This window comes from Manis pentadactyla, chromosome 1 (genome assembly GCF_030020395.1).
Source record: "Manis pentadactyla isolate mManPen7 chromosome 1, mManPen7.hap1, whole genome shotgun sequence".
Taxonomy (NCBI): domain Eukaryota; kingdom Metazoa; phylum Chordata; class Mammalia; order Pholidota; family Manidae; genus Manis; species Manis pentadactyla.
In genome coordinates this window covers 64,919,705-64,941,624 of record NC_080019.1, presented here as the reverse complement: position 1 = coordinate 64,941,624, position 21,920 = coordinate 64,919,705, and the positions used below count along the sequence as shown (strand labels likewise).

The 21,920-nt window shown below is 34.4% G+C and overlaps 1 protein-coding gene across 4 annotated transcripts in view; it reads right to left on the bottom strand.

The window, feature by feature from the left end:
• Positions 1–2,657: 2,657 nt before the first annotated feature.
• Positions 2,658–21,920, bottom strand: part of TOPBP1 (DNA topoisomerase II binding protein 1) — a 60,939-nt gene continuing 41,676 nt past the window's right edge. For all 4 annotated transcript variants that reach the window (XM_036892086.2, XM_057497880.1, XM_036892089.2 and 1 more), the window contains 12 exons: positions 21,069–21,192; positions 20,291–20,437; positions 20,080–20,182; positions 18,679–18,871; positions 16,875–17,095; positions 15,853–16,019; positions 15,506–15,617; positions 12,960–13,123; positions 12,370–12,507; positions 10,930–11,019; positions 10,594–10,755; positions 2,658–3,048 (listed from right to left, as the gene is read on the bottom strand). In XM_036892086.2, the coding sequence (XP_036747981.2) occupies positions 2,911–3,048; positions 10,594–10,755; positions 10,930–11,019; positions 12,370–12,507; positions 12,960–13,123; positions 15,506–15,617; positions 15,853–16,019; positions 16,875–17,095; positions 18,679–18,871; positions 20,080–20,182; positions 20,291–20,437; positions 21,069–21,192 (1,759 nt within the window). In that variant the 3' untranslated portion in view covers positions 2,658–2,910. The remainder of the gene's footprint in view (positions 3,049–10,593; positions 10,756–10,929; positions 11,020–12,369; positions 12,508–12,959; positions 13,124–15,505; positions 15,618–15,852; positions 16,020–16,874; positions 17,096–18,678; positions 18,872–20,079; positions 20,183–20,290; positions 20,438–21,068; positions 21,193–21,920) is intronic.

Genomic DNA, 21,920 nt, shown 5'->3' with positions numbered 1-21,920 from the left:
TTTATTTCTAGTTTCATACCTTTGTGATCTGAGAAGCTGGTTCGTGTAATTTCAATGTTTCTGAATTTACTGAGGCTCTTTTTGTGGCCTAGTATATGATCTATTCTTGAAAATGTTCCATGTGCACTTGAGAATGTGTATCTTGTTGCTTTGGATGGAGTGTTTGGTAGATGTCTATTAGGTCCTTCTGTTCTAATATGTTGTTCAGTGCCTCTCTGTCCTTACTTATTTTCTGTCTGGTTGATCTGTCCTTTGGAGTGAGTGGTGTGTTGAAGTCTCCTAAAATAAATGCACTGCATTCTATTTCCCCCTTTAATTCTGTTAGTATTTGTTTCACATGTGTAGGTGCTACTGTGTTGGGTGCACATAAATTTATAATAGTTATATCCTCTTTTGGGACTGACCCCTTTATCATTATGCAATGTCCTTTTTTTGTCTTGTTACTTTCTTTGTTTTGAAGTCTATTTTGTCTGATACAAGTACTGCAACTCCTATTTTTTCCTCTTCAATTTCTATCCCATATGTTTCTTCTGCCACATCTAATCTGCTTTTAAATCCCTCCATTGTATGTTTCATTTCAGATATGGAATTTCTAAATGATTGAATCTCCATTCTAAAGTGCATGAAGCATCTTTTCCCTTTACTTTCAGTCTGTGTATATGTTTAGGTTTGAACTGAGTGTCTTGTAGGCAGCATACAGACAGATGTTGTTTTTTTATCTATTCAGTGACTGACTCAGTGCCTTTCAATTGGTGCATTCAGACCATTTACATTTAGGGTGATTATCAATAGGTATGTAGTTATTGCCATTGCAGGCTTTAGGTTCGTGGTTACCAAAGTTTCAAGGGTAATTCCCTTACTATCCAACAGTCTAATTTAACTCAGTATGCTGTTACAAACACAACCTAAAGGTTCTATTTTTTCCCCCTCCTTTTTCTTCCTCCTCCATGCTTTATATATTATATTTTGTACTCTGTCTATCCCTTGATTGACTTTGGGTGTGGTTGATTTGACTTTGTATCTGCTTAGTAATTGTTACACTTTCTTTACTGTGTTTTTATTTCCCCTGGTGACAGCTATTTAGCCTTAGGAACACTTCCATCTATAGCAGTCCCTCCAAAATACACTGCTGAGGTGGTTTGTGGGAGGTAAATTCTCTCAGCTTTTGCTTATCAGAAAATTTTTTAATTCCTTCAAATTTAAATGATAATCTTGCCAGATAGAGTATTCTTGGTTCGAAGCCCTTCTGCTTCATTGCATTAAATATATCATGCCACTCCCTTCTGGCTTGTAAGGTTTCTGTTGAAAGCTCTGATAGCCTCATGGGCTTTCCTTTGTAGGTGACCTTTTTCCTCTCTCTAGCTGCTTTTAAAAGTCTGTCTTTATCCTTGATCGTTGCCATTTTAATTATTATGTCTTGATGTTGTCTTCCTTGGGTCACTTGTGTTGGGATATATGTGCACCTCCATGGCCTGAGAGAGAATCTCCTTCCCCAGATTTGGGAAGTTTTCAGCAATTACTTCCTCAAAGACTTTCTATCCCTTTTTATCTCTTCTTCTTCTGGTACCCCTATAATGCAAATATTGTTCTGTTTGGATTGGTCACATAGTTGTCAGTATTCTTTCATTCTTAGAGATCCTTTTTTCTCTTTGTGCCTCAGCTTCTTTGTATCCCTCTTCTCTAATTTCTATTCCATTTACCATCTCCTCTACTATGTCTAATCTGCTTTTAACTCCCTCCTTTTTATGTTTCATTTCAGCAATGGAATTTCTTAATGATTGAATCTCTATCCTAAATTCATCCATGAGTTCTTGAATATTTTTCTGTACCTCCATGAACATGTTTATGAGTTTTATTTTGAACTCTCTTCAGGAAGAGTGGTGAGTTCAGTTTCACTTGGGCCTTTTTCTGGTGTTTGTGAGATTTTTGTTAGAACCAGGTATCTTTAATGTTTCATATTTGTATGTGGCGCCTTCTAGTGCCCAGAAGCTATTGTCTCTGGAGCTGCTCAGCCCTTGGAGTGATATGATGATGGGGGTTGCAGGGGAGCGGCACTGGTGCCTTTTCCTGAGGTCTGCTCTGTTCTCCAGGTGTATGTAGTCTGGTGCAGTGTTCTTTTCTGTTGTTCTTTTAGGATTAGTTGCATTAACTATATTTTTGTACTATATGTGGTTTTGGGAGGGTTTCTGTCTTACCTTTCACACCGCCATCTTTAATCTCCACAATTTTCTTATCATAGTAAGTTTTAGAAATTACTGCTTCAACAAGAAAATGGATAACAGAATGCTTTTCTTTTAAAAACTTATCTGAACTAAATTGAGTAACTACTTTTATTTATTGTCTTTATTTTCCAAGTTTTTACACCCAAACTTGGCAAACATCATGGATATTTGTACAAACATGCATATACATATATACACACAGATTTAGTTTAAAGCCTCGGTTCCTCATTAAATCTTGTGCTCAGGCTCATGTGAAAAGATGTAAAATGGCGAAAAGATAAACATCAGGGAAAACATGAATAAATCCCAAATGACTACTTCCTTGTTATGAATTAAAGCAGACATTTTAATGGCAAAATTCATCACGTTGCTAAAACTCCCAGTAAGCTACAGCCTCAGATATTTATAAGAAAATAAACAAGCAAAAACCCCATACATACTTCAATGTGGTTTAATGATAAGGCAGCTGAGGAGTTGTGTTTTGTTATTTCAATAAGTTTCCATTCAGGAATGGTTGATATTTCAGTGATTAAAACTTCAGGTGTAAAAAACTAATTTCAAACAGGTTCATCATTACACTCTGAAACTGAATTCTTCAGATACTTGTCTTTAAATTACCATACAAATCCATCACAGCAACATTCAGGCTTTCAATTTTAAAAACATTTAAAGTGATAACTAAGCATATTTAGTTCACTCTAGGTCGTTTGGTTTTATTTTTGTCTGTTGGAGCTTTCCTCTTTTGTGATAATCCAGGTTCCTTATTATTCTGAAGAAATGAAACAGCTTCTGGTAGACAGTAATTTTCTACTGGAGGAGGGGATTCCTACAAAAGGACAAAAAGTAATATTTTCCTTTTTTTTTTTTGTTTTTTAGATTTCAAACTATCAAATGACCAGGTGATAGATTCCTTAACTCTGCCTTTTGACCAGAAAAACATAAACATTTGTCTCTCAAGATATGCTATGTAGTGCTTGTCACATGTAGTGAATAATGGGCCCTGTGTGACAAACTCTCACCTTGTATCAGAAAATGAGTTTATAATTCAGGCAGCATGGGGTTAAATCACATCTTAATAACGGCTTCATCTGTAAAATGGATTAAAATACAGAATATGGACAATAGGGAAAAATAGTTAAAAGCTATCATTTAAGTCTAAGACTTACAATGCTTAATGTAAATCTTTGAAAATCTGTCTTACTTTTTACTTAATCCTTATGGTAAACATGAGGTGCTTTTTATTCACCACCTTAGAGATAAAGGTTCAATAACACAATGTTATACATAACTAGCCAGAAGCAAAGCCAAAGTTTACACACTTTTCTGCTTGACTTTAAAACCCTTGCATTTTTCTTACTCATAACCATATTCTAACCTAAATGATTTTCTGGCAATATAACAGAGTAGATAACATGAAAATGAATCACCACAAAATACTGGGCAAGGGCCTTTTGATTCAACTCTTCCATAGATAACAACTATAACTCCCATAAAAGATTGGAGGAGAAAGAAAATCAGACATTTACTAGAGGGGTGTTATCATTCATCAGAAGGGAATGGTATAGGGTGAATTTCTCCTTTTCATTTTTTATGGTCCCGATCTGTGTCATATGGGCTGGCTAAGACTCAAGTATTAATGGCTTGAAGAATCAGAGGACAGGAGGGCAATGATGACCAACAGAAAATGCAGTGGGAATCCCAGGAAGGAGGCACCAGAGAGCCCCAAGCACTGTTATGAACTCTGACACTTCAAGATATAGTTTGCTTGACCCCTAATCATGCATGTTCAGGAGATTCAAGGTAGGGCTGAAAGAAATGAAGAGATTAGTGCTGCTGTTCCCTGTGGAGGGGCAGCCAAGAACCCTCAGGGATATGGTACACCTCACCTCTGAGGAACGTGACAGAAGTCCCCAAAGGTTATTACACTGATTCCATTTATTTGAGGTGTAAAAAGTGATATAGAAATGGACAGATCAGTGGTGACCAGGTAGAAGATAGCTGGGGGAAGAGGGTGAGGCAAGGGTATAGTTAAGACAGGGCAAAATGAGGGATTCTTGTAGTGACAGAACTGTTCTGTATCTTGACTGTGGTGGTAGACCAACTTACACATGATAGAACTGCAGAGAACTAAATATACATGCATATGAGTAGAAGTAAAATGGGAAATCTGCGTAAGCTTGGACTGTCTCAACAAAAGTATCCTGATTGTAGTATTATACTATAGTTTTTGCAAAATGTTACCTATTGTGAGAAACCGGGGTAAGTGTTCAGGGATTCCTACAACTCATGTAAATCTACAATTACCTTAAAATAGAAAGTTTAGTTATAAAAAACATCTTGCTCATGACTCATATGTTGGAAACAGTAGAGGATTCCAATGTAGTTATTATAACAATGCTCAATGATGTAAAGGAAAATATGCTTGAATTTAAAGAAAAGAGGGAGTCTCAGCAGAAAAACAGAAACCATAAAAATAGAACCATATAGAGACTCTAGTTATAAAAAATGGTATCTAAATAAAATTTTACTGGATAGATATAAGTGAATGAAGATAACAGGAAAAAATTACAATGAATTTGGATAAATAGGACTTAGCTAATCAGAAGAACACAGAGAAAAATGATTGTAAGTAAGTGAACATAGTCTTAGGGACCTGTGGAGCATTATCAAAAGGTATAATGTAAGTTACCTGAATTTTCAGGAAAGAGTGGAGCAGAGGAAAATAGTAGAATGAGGAAATAATGGCTAAAATTTCTCAAACTTGGCAAAACAGGTAAGTTTACAGATTCATGAGCTCTGCAGACACAAGCAGAATCAATACACAGAAGCTACCTCTGCAAATATAAATGGCTGAAAACCAAAGATGAAAAGAAAATCCTGAGAGCAGTCAGGAAGGTAAAAGACACATTGCATACAGGGGAATAGTTCAAATTACCACTGATTTCTCATCAGAAATAATGGAGGCCAGCAGAGAGAGAAGTCTTTCAAGTACTAGAAGAAAACAATCTATCACCTCAAGTTCTGTATCCTGCAAAAAGATCCTTCAAGAATAAAAGTAAAAGAGACATTTTCAAATAAAAGAAAATGAACTGGTTCCCATCAGACTTGTACTAAAAACTAAAGAAAGTTCTTCAGGCTGAAGAAAAAAATGGTACCAGATAGAACCCTGGAAACAATACTCAAAATGGTGTATGTCAGGGTAAATATAAAATACTTTTTTCCTTTTAACTTCCTCAAAATACACATAACTGTTCAAAGTAAAACACGGCATTCCAGGGCTAAAACAGATAAATGTAAAACATGACAACCCTAGCATAAAGCAGGGGCCAGCAAACCTTTTCTACAAAGGTCCAGACATTACTTTAGGCTGTGTGGGATAGACAATCTCTGTTGCAACTACTCAACTCTGCCATGTAGTACAAAAGCAGCCACAGAAAATATGTAAATGGCTGAATGTGTCTGTATTCCATTTAAGCTTTATTTGTAAAAACAGAAAAAAAACCCAAGAACACTTGGCTGGATTTGTTCTGCAGGTTATAGTTTACTGTACCTGATTTAAAGATTAGGGGAGGTTGCAAGATTTCTACATTTTATGTGAAGTAGCAAAATGTTAACTTTAGATATTATGAAAATTGTAATCTGTAGAGTAAAATATGCCCTATACTACCCACCAAAAAAAGCAGAGGTTTTTGCTTTAAAAAGACAATGGATGACAAAGAATTCTAAATACTGAATTAATACTCCTGAAAAGGGCAAAAAAAAGTAACAACAAGGGAGACAAACCAAAAACAAATGGTAAAAAAACCTAACTCTAATCATAGTAATAATTACAGATGGAGTAAATATTCCAAAGAATAAAAAAGCAAGGTATAACTACAGCATGTTTACAAGAAAGCCATTTTAAATATAAAGATGTAAGTTTTAAAAACCTAATGACTTTAAAAGAGATGAATAAAATCCCATTTATAATTGCATCAAAAAGAATAAACTAGGAATAAATTTAACCAAGGACTGAAAGGCCTGTACTCTGAAAACTGTAACACATTGATTTAAAAAACAACTGAAGATGACACAATAAATGGAAAGATATTCCATGTTCACAGATTGGAAGAATTAACACTGTCAAAACATCCATATTACCCACAGCAATCAATAGATTCAGTGCAGTCCCTATCGAAATGCCAGTGCCATTTTTCACAGAAATAGAACAAACAATATTAAAATTTGTATGGAACCACACAGACCCTAAATTGCCAAAGCCATCATGAGAAAGAAGAACAAAGCTGGAGGCATCATGCTCTCTGATTTCAAACCATATCACAAAGTTATTGTAATCAAAACAGCATGGTATTGGCATAAAAACAGACACTAATCAATGGAACAGACTACAGAGCCCAGAAATAAACCAAACATACAAATCAATTTGCTTATGACAAAGGAGCGAAGAATACACAATGGGGAAAGGATTTGTCTCCTCAAGAAATAGTGTTGGGAAAACTCAACAGCCATGTGCAAAAAGAATGAAACTGGACCATTACCTGAATGGCATACACAAAAATGAACTCAAAATGAATTAAAGACTTGAACCTAAGACCTAAAACCACAAAACTCCTAGAAGAAAACATATGCTGAATTCCTTAACATCAGTCTTGGTGATGATTTTTTGGATCTGACACACCAAAAGCAAAAGCAACAAAAGCAAAAATAAACAAGTGGGACTTCATCAAACTAAAAGGCTTCTGAAAGGTTTTCAGCAAAGAAAACCATCAACAAATGAAAAGGCAACATGCCAGTGAGAGAAAATATTTGCAGTCATTTATCTGATAAGGGGTTAATATCCAAAACGTATAAAGAACTCATATAATTCAATAACAACTCCCTCCCCCCAAATAATCGAATTAAAAAATAGGCAGAGGATCTGAATAGACATTTTCCCAAACCAGGCATACAGATAGCCAACAGGTACACGAAAGAAGTTCTATATCACTAGTCAATAGGGAAATTCAAGTCAAATCCACAAGGCATCACCTCCCACCTGTTGGAATGGTTATCATCAAAAAGACAAGAAATAAGCAGTGTTGGTGAGCATGTGGAGAAAAGGGAACCTTCACACTTTGTTGGTGGGAATGTAAATTGGTACATCTATAATGGAGAACACAAAAAATTAAAAACAGAACTATCATATGATCCAGCAATTAATTCCACTTCTGGGTATTTATATAAAAGAAACAGAAACACAGATACCCACACTCACTGAAGCCTTATTTACAATAGCAAGGAACAACCTGAGTGTCCATCAGTGGATGAATGGATAAAGAAGTGTGTGTGTGTGTGTGTGTGTGTGTGTGTATGTGCACGTGCGCGCGTGTGTGTGTGTGTGTGTAGCCATAAAAATGAGGACCACTTTTAAGTGGAATCTAAAACAACACTCAACAGATACAAAGAAGAGATTTATGGTTGCTGGAGGTGTGGGGAGAGTGTTGGGTGGAATGCGTGGTTACAAGGTGCAGATTTCCTGTTATAAAATAAATTTTAATTAATGGGGATATAACAAATAGCATAATGACTACAGCTAATAATACTGTGTGGTATACTTGAAAGTTGCTAAGAGAGTCAATCTTTGAAGTTTCTCATCTTAAGGAAAAAAATTTGTAACTGTGTGGTGATGAATGTTAACTAGATTTATTGTGGTGATCATTTTGCAATATATGTATATATTGAATCATATTAGATACTTGCAACTATATAATGTTATTTATCAATTTAAAAAAAGGGCATCAATCCCCTTATTCAGATTGGAAGACTTCTGTCTGGATTAAACTAAAACAATTCAAGAAGCACATGAAGGTATGAACCTAGGAGAGGGTCCCCAATAATTGGTTCACCGAGATTATTTCACTCAGCTCAATACTGACAAGACCCAATTATGTGCTCAATACTTCCAATCAGCTTATTATCCCCTACTCTTAATCATGACAGAAAACTGGGAATTACCAGATAAATTCATCTAACATGGAAGATAAAGACTCAAACAAGAAAAGGCAGCCTGGTTGGAAGCAGAAACTTAGAGATGAAAAAATCTTTAAAAGACACCAATAAAACCTCTGAAAGCTAATGCATTACATCTACAAAACAAAAAGATGATGTTACTAAAACAATAAAATGTAAATTCAAAAAACTAAAAAAAAGGGCCTTGATTTCTAAAACCATAATAGGAAAATGAAGAAATTGATAGGAGTGGAAGATTGACCTGAGGGATTCTCTCAAAAAGTGAAGACTGACTAGTAAACATAATGTTCCTCATGTAATTGTAGATTAATGATATAAAAAAAAAAAGTGAAGACTGAAATAGGTGAGAAATAATAAAGAATCCAATATGTAAATAGAAGCACCAGAGAGGACAGCAAATGGAGAAAAACAAATTTTTTGAAATAATTCAAGATTTCCCAGAACTGAAAGATGAGTCAATAGACCAGAAGGGGCCTACCAAGTGCCCAGTAATATAAACAGAAAAATAAAAACATAATGGCATATTACTTTGCAATTTCAGAAAACTGGGACAAAAAGAACATCCTACTAGTTTAGTTACATATAAAGGATCATGAATGAGAATAGCTTTGGACCAATAGCAATACTAGATACAAGGAGATAAGCAATCAAAAGTCTCAGAAAAAATAGTTTCCAACATAGAATTTGATGCCCAGCCAAACTATCAGTAAGTAAAGTGTGCATATAGGAAAAAGAATTTCACATATAGAAAGTCCCAAACAATTTATCTCCCATGTGCTTTCTCAGAGTTACTAAAAGATGAACTCCATCAAAATGAGAGAGATCAGGATGACATGGGATTCAGAAACAGGAGCTAAAATAGAGAAGAAAGATAAAGGATGATGAATGGAGATCCTGGGATGATAGCAGCGTAGGGATGATAGAATCAGAGGGTGACCATCCAGACTAGAGCAATGGGACTAAGGACATATTGAAGGTTGTCATCACTAAGATCTCTGCACCCACTGCACCTGGTTTTTAAACTGAGGTCAGAACACTGGAGTGAGCCTGTATCAGTCTTATCTGAGCTTGGCTTATCTTAACTGCAAACTTGCTGCTCTCCTCTCCTTAGCCTGTTGCTTCATCCCACAGAAGAGTTCTGTTTTGACCAATTCCTGAGAGTTAAGAGATAGGTCAATGATAAGCTTAGACATAGAAATACAAAGCAGTTTTCTTCCAACATATTCCTCCAGATAGCTAGCACCTGGCACACATTACAAGCGTGAGAAAGGCAGGGACACAAATAACCAAAGCAGATGCTGATTTCTTCTGGTGCGAAAGGAGGGAGATGAAATTGGGAGGAAGAACTGGGAGCAACTATGGGTCTAACTAATCTTCTATTTCTTAACATGGGCACCTAGATGACATTTTGCTATTCTTTAACCAGTACATATACTTTATATACTCAGCGCAGCACAGTATAGGCTATTAATATTGTTTCTTGTTTTAGATGGCAGTTGTACACCTGAAATGATTAAGAACTTTTAGAGGGGAGAGATATGAGATTTGAGTTCTCTACATTCTCCCAAAGTCTGCCTCTTTTCCCACTGGGTAAAATTTTTAAATCTCATGTCTCAAAAAAATCAAGCTTTTAAAAAAGTTATTTAGGTGTTCAAGGAGAGTTAGTACTGGCTTACCCTAATCAGTATGCCCTACTGCTTTGTGACAAAGGCTTCATATTTATGTTTTAGGCATTTTCCTTTTAAACCCTGAGCAACTCTCAAACACGTAAGTAGCAAAAACCACATGGCAGGCTGGGTTTTGGCTTCCCCTTCTTCTAAACCATCTGTTTGAAATCCTTTGTAGTAAGACATTTATGATCATGTGTTATATCATGCTGATTCCTGATAACATCTTAGCACTCTGTTGTCAGTAAGATTTTTCTTTGCCCACTCAAATCATATAACTTAGGTCAATTCTGAATAGGACTGTAGTGAAACCTCCATATGCTTGATTTATCTTATTGTGTAATACAGGTATTTGCTATGTATCAATGCAAAAGGTCAAAAAATTAAAGAAGCCTTGGATAAATTTTCTCCTTGGACTCCTGGAAACAATTGCTGCTTTCTTTATATTCCAACATTTTTATGGGCACATTTAAGGCTTTTCGAGGTAATATGACCCATGTAACATTTAACTATAAGCTAAATGGTTTACTATGTGTAATAAAAGAGAGTGAAATTGAAAGGGGTTGAATTGAGGAGGGTAACAGGAGACTACCATTCTATTAGTAACAAGCTGTGGACTTTACTGTGCAGTTACTTTTCTATGCATATAAGCATATCTCTGGTAATGAGAAGGTCAAGGACAGAATCTTACAAACCTGCATAAGATAATCAGCAATGTATTCTGTTTTCAAGCAGTACACATTCTGGGCAGCAGCTTCTGCTATATTAAGTTCTGAGTCATCTGGTTTTAGTTTATTAAAGTCAGAAAAGAGATGTGTGGCTTCTTTAAATAAAGGTACAGAATGACCAGGTAGCACCTAATGAAAAAATAAGAAGCATTACAATCTGTCAGTGTCCCAAAGTAGTTCAACTGTATAATCTGTACTTAAGGACTACAACCTCAAAAGTAAAGGAAATCAAATACTGAACACAGCAACCCTAGTTAGAAAATAATTCACATAAAAAATTCAGTAAGTTGATTTAATACAAACTTTTGCTCCTCCAGACTGAAGAAGGCGTTTGAATCCTGCTTCTCGGGACTGATCAACATGTAAGATAACTTTCCACCCACTAAATGCTCCCTACACAATGAAACAGAAAAACAGTTTTGAAATTATTTGGAAAATAAATGACAAAATAACACAGATAATATTTTATATGTAGACTGTTTTATGTCAACAAATAATCTTATAACCTTTAATTTTCACCACAGTGGTAATTGTCTCTGATCAGAATTCTTTGAAACACAGAGCCATGGTGTCTGGCACACAGTAGGCCATCAACAAATACTTGAAGAATGAAGGAAAACGATTCAATGATTAGGTGACATTAAAACAAAGGAACCTGACTTTTGTTTAGTCTTTTCTAGTATTTTTTTCTTAAATTAATCTAGGGTAAAGCTTAAAGCACAGCTTCTTAGATTAGATGAAGCTTCCATTCTATTTCTCTTGAAAATGTTTGCAAATTAGAAACATAATATTTAAGCAGGAAAACAATTAACAAAAAACCAGTGGAATTACTCTAAAAGGGAATCAAGGTTTCTAAGGACTTGGAGATAGTAGAGAACTCAGAATACAACATAAAAAAATTACTTAACTGAAGGGTTCTTAAACTTTTTGTGAGCCATGGACTCCTTCTGCAGCCTGGTAAAACCTATGGATCTGTTTTCTAAATAATTTTTTAAAAATAACAAGCTTTTTTGAGATGTAATTTCCATACCACATGGACATTTTCTTAGTGTTCAAAATAAAGTATAAAGGATTACAAAGGAAACCATCTTATTGAAAATTTAAAATATTTTGTGACATAATAGATGTGTTTCTATTATTAATGCATTCAATTAAAAGATCTAGTGGTAGTTGAAAACTATAATTTTAAAGTAGTGATGAGTGTAAATAGTATTTCAAGGTACTAGCAATTATAATGCAAAGTAAAAATACCTGATGTCTGGTGGGGCAAAGTCACAGGTACTATTAAGAGTGCTGTGATTTGTTGCCTAGATTTATATAATGAAAGGAAATGCTGACTTTCTATTACACATTGGTAAAAAAAAAGATGCATTTTTCCTCCATCCAAAGGTATGGCATTCCCTTTTAATTTATAAACTCCTCTGGGAGAGCCTGTGGACCCCAAGTAAGAACTCCTGAAGTTAGACAGTGAAAATATTCTTTGGAAGAAATACAGTGTGGGTCACATTTTACACACATAAATTGTTTTGAAAGAGCCATCTTACTGTTGATCACAATTAGAAGAATGAGGAATTGCCACTAAGCTCAATTTAGAATGCCCAAACTAAGTAGATCGGTCAAGGGATAAAAGACAAACAGAATTATTATTTTGTTAAGTACATTCTCTTAAAAAAAAATTAAAATCTAAAATAATCATGACATTGACTCCATTTATACTTCCTACATAATTATATATGTTAATACCTCAACAATGCCTGATTCTTGTCTTTGCTGAATTTTTTTTCTCCATCTCATTGCTGCAAGTGCTAGTCTTCGTTGCTGTACACTGATTCCAGTCAAAACATCAAGTATGGAACTAGTTCCCCATTCATAGTCTTCTTCCTAGAGAATTTGAACAATAAACTTGTGAGTTCTTACAAAATGTCCTCAAGGAGTCCACAATTTAGTAAGAGTTAAAAGCTATACATTCAATTGTTATAAATACAGAGAATCACCAGTTTATGAGCACGGAGGAACCACAGATTGATTTAGCATCAGATTAGAGTCAAGAATACCTGGCTTTTAATTAGACATCAGAAATATACTGAATAAATTTCTAAGAAACAGATAACCCTATATTCAGATTACAGAAAATAAAACTGTTGTATCTAAGAATCTGGGTCTGTGGTTTCTGAATTTTTTTTGCTTCAACTGTTAATGTGGACCGTATAAAATTGGTATAATCTGTCACATGTGGTTACTTCAATTACATGGTCAGTATCTGTGCCAGAATCAATTATTAAAACATTTACACTTTGAGAAAAATGACTCTTTACATTACTTGGAATACACACCGGCACAAAGCGCCCAGTAATCCTGCATGCCTCAAGGTAGGAGCGATGAAGCACCCACTTCCCAGCTGCTACTGAGGCTAAATACTTCTCGTTTCGAAGTGGATGTCCCACGACAATGTGTGTACAGTTGGGATCAAAGCACTGCTTCTCTATCACTAATCCACCTTAAGCAAAATAAAAATTTTATACTTTATTGATTCTTCACTTTTTACTCGGAAAACAGTACCTCAACTATCACATAAAAATTATTGTTAAACAAAAGGCATCAAACAAACCAAAAAACCTCAAAGACAGTTATTTTACCTTACATATATATTTTTATAAAATAATGCTTCCTAGGAAAATTTAAAATACAAAGGTAGATAAAAAAGAAAATGAACCCCCCAACACTGGCAACCTAGGTACTAAAATAACCAGTTTTGCCATCCTTCCTTCAATCTATGTCATTTTTTTACTTAACAATTTTAAAGCAAATTCTAGACATCATGTTATTCTACCCCTATATATTCAGCATGCATCTCTAATATACATGGACATTTTCTTATACAGCCACAATGCCATTACCATATCTGATATACTTAACAAAAAGTCTTTGCTATCTCAATACTAAATTCTTGTTCAAATTTTCCTGCTACAATCAAGATATAAAAATAAATAAATACAAACAAAGGCCATATATTGCAATTGGTTATTTTATCTCTTCAATGTCTCTCAACTACTTAAGCAATTTTCAAGCACTGAATATGGGTAACCAGAGAAAGAAGTCAAAAGGGGGGATCTGTAAGCTAAAAGATGAAGAAAATTTTCTGATAGGAAATAGGGTCAGCAGATCAACACATAAGTTTGGGAGGAAAACACACACTAGGTAAATCAAGATGTAACAGTAGGTGGGAGCTGAATCCTCTTCTCAGGTACATACATATGGAGCCTGACTTAAAGGAAAGAAGGTGGCAGAAGTAAATATAAGCTTATGTAAAGCATGGTTTTGGTTTATATTTTAGAGGTTAACTTGATTAATGGTTAGGAAGAGTTCTACTAAGGACTTTCTAAGAATTGAACAAAATACTCAAACTCTACTTATGCTTTCTAGGTGACTAACGATAATAGCAGCAACACTGGGCACTGACTACATGCCAGGGATTGTCACAAATGTTCCAGGTCATTAACTCATTTAATCTTCACAACTCTATGAAGGTAGGTTACTATGATTATCTACAATTTACACATGAGGACAAGGAATAGAGTATATCACTCAGGATCACAGAGTGACAAAAGAAAAAAGGTAAAAGTTCCAAACTGCTGTGTATATCTAACTCCATATAATAAATGTATCCTGTGACTGAGGCAATGTGACAGACTGATTTATTTATGTTTATCAGCTGGCCAGAGTTGCTTCACTTATAAAATGAAGAGAATCTCCATTTTCATGTCAAAAGCCCTCTAGTCACAGACACCCCATTCCAGCACAATCTGTACTCATCTGCCTCTGCTCTCTATCCTCATTTAGACAATTCTCTGCTACTTATTACTCTTGTCCAGAGTTTACAGAGATGGAACAAACTATAGAATACAAATACCCGAAGCATTCCATTTTGGTGAGCTCTAGGTAAAACTTAGTAATTCTGACTTATAATTCCATCTAATTTATCAAGTGAATTATATATATAATTGTACTATATAACACTTAATCTTTTCTGGATGACTCAGGGACATTATTTCTTAATGTTTTCTTTATGTCAAGCTGTCAGATTAAGCTCTCTTAAAATTTTTTTAACTCTATAGAGATGCTGTTATATAGTCACTAGCCACATGTGGCTATTAAACACCTGAAGCAGAGCCACTCTAAATTGAGATTTGCTATTAGTTTAAAATATATCCCATTCACTTAGTAAGAAAAAAGAGGTAAAATATCTCACTGATATTTTATATTGATTACATACATTAAATATTTAAAATTAATTCCACTTTTTTTTGTTTTACTATTTAAAATGCAGCCATTAGACAGTTTAGAATTACATACATGGCTCATGTTCTAATGTTCTATTTCTACTGGACAGTGCTGCTACAGAGCACCAAGTTACCTTTTTAGTATGCTGTTTCCAGAATGACATCAGATGGACGGCCTAACAACTAGTGGAATAAGAATGTTACATGAGATGGAGCTCCTCTCTGGGAATTACTGTATCTTCAATTTCATAAAAATGTAGTTTTATTTATATTATAAGTCCATAATTTCACTGATTTTGTCCAAGGTTTCATCATGAACAAATGCTCAAAGTAGCAAAAAGATTCTTAAACCATAACAGTTGGTTTCAATTTAAATCTTTAAATATTTAAATCCTATGACCCAGTAACTTTAGATTTAGATTAGAGCTTTACAGAAATCAAAATTCTAATGCTGTCTCAATGTATACAGCCTTAGACAAGTTATCCATCATTTTTATCTCAGTTTCTACATCTTACAAATGGTATCAATATTAACTACACGTGACTTCCAAATAAGGTTACTATATGGGACATTTTTGACTTAAGTAAAATACACGTACCTAGTTTTTCAATTAGATGACAATAATCAATACGTTCCTGAGGATTAAGAGATGACAACTGAAATGTGTACTGTTTTTTTAAGTCTTCATGAGTCTCTTCTATTGTCATAATCTGAAATGGCAGAGTTTCATTTTAGAAAAAATGAACACAAAAGTTACCAGGCATATGGTGCTTTTAAAGGTGATATTTTACTTAGTCTTCTGGTTATCAAGTATCAAAATACTACAATGCAAAGAAATGTAGTTTTCAACATTTGATGAACCCTTGGTATTGTTATCAACAAATTCTGAATACAGCATAAGAGTAATAACTAAAAGCCATATCATCATTCTATGAATAAATGAACCTTTTCTCTAGGGTGTGGAGCCACAGGTGGGTTGGCTAGTGGGAAGGCAATACTGGGGGCCTGAGGTGTAGGGATAAGATGGCTGTCTTTTATAGGAGTTTCCAGTTCTTCAGAGATCAGATGTTTTGGAGCTTCAGCCACACATGTGTTTCCAGGATCACAGACAGCTGAGGGAAATAAAACACTATAATGTGATTTTATTCAAATACAACTAAGAATACATTCTGGGAAATATTCTCATCAGTCTTAACCAAGATGAAATTAAACACAATCTGGAATGTAAAAAGTACATATAAAGAAATAGCCTATTTCTTTTTATATCTTATAAATAAATAAGTTAATTAGCTTTTCAAAAAGGGCAAATGGTATTACCTATGGGTTTCTCCCAACCCTTTCTTTAAATACTAAGTTTTCATCAGTAAAATGTAACTGAAATGTGTACAATGAAAGCAATTTTACACTTGGAGAAAATCAGCAGCAAAGAGAAGTCTACACATTTAGTGTAGAGAAATAATCATGTGCCCTGAAAGAGAAAGGGGGTGAAAAGATGACCAACAATGGGGGATATGAAGCATTTTATCAAAGTAAAGCCCCCAAAGAAGAAAAAAATATGGGACTTCAGAAAGGAACACATACAAATCCAAAGAACAAATGTAGGATTTGAATATAGGATGAAATTCAGAAGATTTAAATGAAAATAAGATGATTGGGAGAAAAACCAAGCATTAACTACACAAGTGCATAAAGGACTAGAATGAATGAACAATGGTGAAAACCATGTCTGGCAAAAAATGCCTAATCCTTAATCTCCAAATTTAAGAATCAAAATAGTTTTCAATTTAATAATAAATTACCTAAATTTATTATTACTTTTGTGACTCTTTTTAAACCCAGATCAGAAATATCTAGCAAGTTTTTCATTGCATGTATAATTCAAAGAAATACAATGTGTTTATCTGTTTATTTTTAAGAGGTCAACATGCACTTAATACAAACAGCTAAATAGATTTTTTTCTCATTACCCTGTTCAGCAATTTCTGAATCGTGTAATGGCTCCTGGAAAGGAGAATACTCCAATTTTTTAATGTCAACTTGAAGCTCAGAATATTGGGTGGGACAACTAGGCCACTGCAAATTGCTGGCAAGCCTTGCTCTCTCCTCCCTGGCTGTAGGGTCATCCCAAATGATTTGTTCATTTTGGGAGGGCTCTGTGTTGATATCAGGTACTATTTGACGAGATTGCCTAAGGAATAAAAGTGACAATTTTGATAAATAGCCATAACAAAATCCACACTCATAAATTTCATAAAATTATAAATTTGTAGTTTACCTTTATATGCCCACAAAAGCACACAGTAAGCATTTGAAAACATTTATTGACTAAATGAACTTTGGGATCTTTTTTAAATGTTTCTGGTAGAAACTTATCTGTTCTAGCTAGAAAATGAAACACATATTTTGACTGAATGTCCACATACTTAAAACTTCAAAGGGCAAGATTTACTGTCAAGAAATTGTTTAAAAATCCTAAAGTGATTACTGCATTTAAAAATGGGATTTCTCTTAATTATACAGGCTTAGTGAAACATGGCAATGTTTAGAAAACTGGTTACTTTGCTTACCAGTAGTTGTTTTTCTATCACTTGAAATAATAAGAGCTATTAATTACATGGGAAGTATACTGTAAAGGCTGCCTTAAAAGCAGGTCCTTCTGGCATTGGTAACCAAACCTCCCAGAGTTTCGAGTAGACAAGCCTTATACTAAAGTCTTATATTGCACTAGAATCAAGTGTGTTTTATGGTGTAATTGTAACAATTCCACTTGAGAGTAAACAGAATTCCAGCTATTTTCCTTCAATGTACATATTGACTCTTTCAATGTGTGTGTGTGTCTGTGTATGGAATCTTAGTAAAAATAATTTACCAAAGCTGATGGTACCTTCAAGGAGTTCATTTGCCTCAAATACAAGGAAGATAGCCTTTTATTCTCAGAGTATATTTATTCACTCTGATGTAACACAAGATTTAAGCTCTCTATAATAATAAAACATGACCTTAATTACATTAAAAAAAGCCACATTTACCCAGATACACAATACTCAGATAAAGAATTTGCAACATGAAATATATGGTTAATAAGATAAATTCATAGTTCAATTGTCAATTCCAGATATAAGTCCTATAATATCATCATACAATTCAAGATTTTTCTATCAAAGATGTTATGCTACTAAACATGTCACATTACACTAAGACCTATAATCACCTTTCCTAGAAAATCAGTTTATAAAATACATATAGTCACATATGTTTAAATGTTTAAACTTACACAGTATGTTCATGTTTAATACTAATATTATTTAATACTAATACAACAGAACAGAGAGGACAGCCCATTGAGTCTAATTCAAATGAGGCAAACTGGATCTTAAACTCATTCCTTTCTCAGCAGAGGTAATAAAAAATATTAATCGTGCACCCTATGAAGTAGTTAAACCTCTGTTCCTGCTTCCTGTCCCCAAGAATTCTACAGTGTCTTGGAATGAGGGAGGGGGGAAGGAAAAGCTGGGAGGGAAGGGAGGAAGAAAAAGCTAGTTAGCAAAGGGCCACAACCAACAGGTCATATCTGAATATAACATACACAGTTTGGGCTAAATAAGGCCCAGCAGTATAACCCTTTTACTGGTTTTGCTTTTTTAAATTTCTGCTTTACTGACTTTAAAAAGAGGTTTAACTCATGGTACTGAATCAGCAGGAACCTAAATAAAGAGCTACTTTCTCCCAAGCCATCTAGTCACTCCATTCTGCCCACAGCAATGGGTGTACCTCAGGGCCTCTAGGACTCTACTCCGTCCACTGCGGGCTGAGCGAGTGCTGTCAGGGGTTGAAGAAGCACTGTTACAACCACTTCTTGAAAGAGAAGTCCTTTGCCCCTGGGGTTTCACTATAGATGTCGCGGACATTATCTCCTGCAGCTGCTTTTGGAAGTTCTCTCTCATTTCCAGTGTCTGTGTCAGAGCTTCAAACAAACACAAACACATACCAATCAAGGTTTTTTTTTAAACCACATCTCATTCACATTAACTGTTTTGTCTAGATTTGGTTGAACCCAAATTTATTAAGCTGACATTTACTGATACTTATTACAGGCTATAGGAATGTACTAAGACTATGATTAGTTACTGCAGAACATAAAGGCAACTGTTACAATAAGGACTGGATATGAAATAATCAGGGAGTCCTTAGAAGGTACTCTGCTAAGACCTGCTGTGATTATCCCTTTTGTAGAGCCCCTGGCTCCTTCTGACCCTTCTCCTGGTATGTACTATACTCTGAGATGAATGTTATTCCCCGCTATGGTCCTTGACAACACAGACCACAATATATTTATTTCTCTTTGGCTTCCTGCAGACTAAATAGATGACTTGTTTTGCGAATGAACAGAGTAGGACTAACTAAATAGGCAAGTCATAGGGAAAGCTCTGGTAGGGTAAGTAAGAAAAACAAACAATATTAATCAAAAAAAGGAGTTCTGTAGATGTATGGTTATTCACTACAGTGCTTTTTATAACAGCCAGAAATAAAAAATAACCTAGATGACCATCAACAAGGGACTGGCTAAATAAAGTGGGTCAACCATACAATGAACACTATACAGTTGCTAAAAAAAGAAAAAGAGCAAGGAAGCTCCAGTATGAAACACTCAGTCAGACAGCATAAAGAATAGTCTACCATTTATGTATTTTTTTAAAAATGAGGAAAGGCAAACACATATATTTATGATCATATATGCAATGAACAGAATCTAGAAGGATACATAAGAAACTAATAACTTTGGAAAGGTGGGAGAAACTCTTCATACCTCCCTCTATACCCTTAAAACACTGTGAATGCTAAAATATATTGTACATATAATAAAACTTTTTGAAAATCACTGAACAAAATAGCATATTAAAAAAAACCCCATCAACTCCACCTACCTTTAACAGAATAGGGCTGTATTACACTAATTCTGCAAAACATAGGTCCACAAATTTCACTTAACTCACATAAAGCTTTGCAAATTATGTCTTAATGACTGGCACAGAACTTCAATTCAATCCTTAAATATAGGCTTTATTTGTATTTAGCAATACAGAAAATGTATTTTTCTATCAGATGCAGGACACATTCTATATGAAAGATGCAGATCTACAAAAATTTTTTAAATAATTTAAAATATTTTACCTCCTTTAAAGTTACTCCTTCCATTTCCATTTGATGTTGCTGTTTCTTTATTACTGGTGGTCATATTGCCTATGTCATTTTCTTCTACAGGTAAATGATCTGGCTATTGAAGGAGAAAAATTACAATTTCTCAAAGCAAGCCACTGTATAAGCAATATATAATGATACAGTTGGCATAAGGATGGGAAGATTAACCATCCATATTATCTACCTCTTCACCCTTCATTGCTGAGTCGGCTGAGAGTAGACGATTGTTACAGAGTCTGCCATCTTGCACTGCACTGATATCCAAGCTCATTTTGGGATTATAAGTATGTGGATAAAGAGATTCAGGAAGATGTTTATGCTCTTGGGCACACTGCAATACAATGATGTGTTTTAAAACAGGATTGAAAAAAATCTTAGTGAATAAATGATGTTAAGCAGGATAAGAACAACCAATACATTATGTCTTAAGATGACAGAAGTTGGCAAAATTAAAGTTGCAAAAAGTAGCTGACATGGAAAAATACATCATACAAATGGCAATTAAAAATTGTCCTCAATTTTTATGGTCATGTTCACTAAAGTATAAAATCGCATTCTATTTCTGTGCTTTTCAAAGTATCAACCACACTCCAGAGAATATCCAGAAAGAAAAGGAAAGAGAATAAATGAGAAGAGTGAAAGAAAAGGAAAGGGAAAGGAAAAGACACAGTTCTGAACTGTACTGGTATGCTAAATTAATTCTCCAATTATTATAAAATTTTTTTTCATATCATTTTTTTATTAGTGAAAAGAATGAGAGTATCAGAAAGAATACCCACTAAAGACTTATTAATTATTTAAGGACTGAAGACTGTAAGTTTTGATGACAAAGAAACGAAATATGCACAGTGAACTTAAGTTATCAGAATTGTTTATATACCTGAAAACTGGTTTGTACCTTGAAATGATGTTTGTATACATTTTCATTTAACAGAGTGGGGAGGGAAAAAAGTATTGCTTACTTCTAAAAGCCAGTGCTCTGAAACAACATGTACTCCTTTTCCTTTTACAGATTTATATTCTCGGTTAGTGTCATTTGGTCGGCCTTGATAGATAAAATGAGTCACTGTTTCATCAAAACTCCATCTGGAACAATTAAATTTAAAAAACAACCCAATTACTAAGAGAAATATCTAAGATGGTCATTACTCTCTCTGAGTAGAATATTCTGACCTTCACAAAACTTTCAAGACCTACAGTAAGCAAGAACATTAAGTGACAGGCTCCATTCTTTGGGGGTCAAGTTTTGTATGTATATCTCTAGGTATATAAATGCAGAGAGATATCTGGAAGGATATTCTTTAAAGTTTTACCGTTTTCTTTATACTTTTCTGATTAACTTTATTTTATATTAAATATCACTTTATAGTAACAAGGTATTTTCAAATTAATAAAATGGCAAAGCATCCAATCTGTCCTCCAGCTGTTGGCCATCACCATTCATTGTACATTTGTTCTATGACCCATAGAGACTATGTATTTTACACAACCTTACTACATCCATTCTTCAGAACAATCCTAAAATATTGGTATTATTTTTTTCACTTTATAGATAAAGAAAACTGAGGGCTATAGTTTAGTAAAATGTTCAAGTAGAAATCGCGGGAGGTAAAAATTTTATTTCTAAATATAACCACCAAAAGTTTTTTTACACTTAACATACTTTCCGTTTCCTAAATAAGAAACATCTATGAACTTTTTAAATAGCCAAGTTAGACAAATTAAGAAGGAATATTTCCTCCTACATTATATTATAAGCATTTCTATTTGTTACTACCCATGTATCCTTATAAATAGTAGTAAAAAATCCTTGC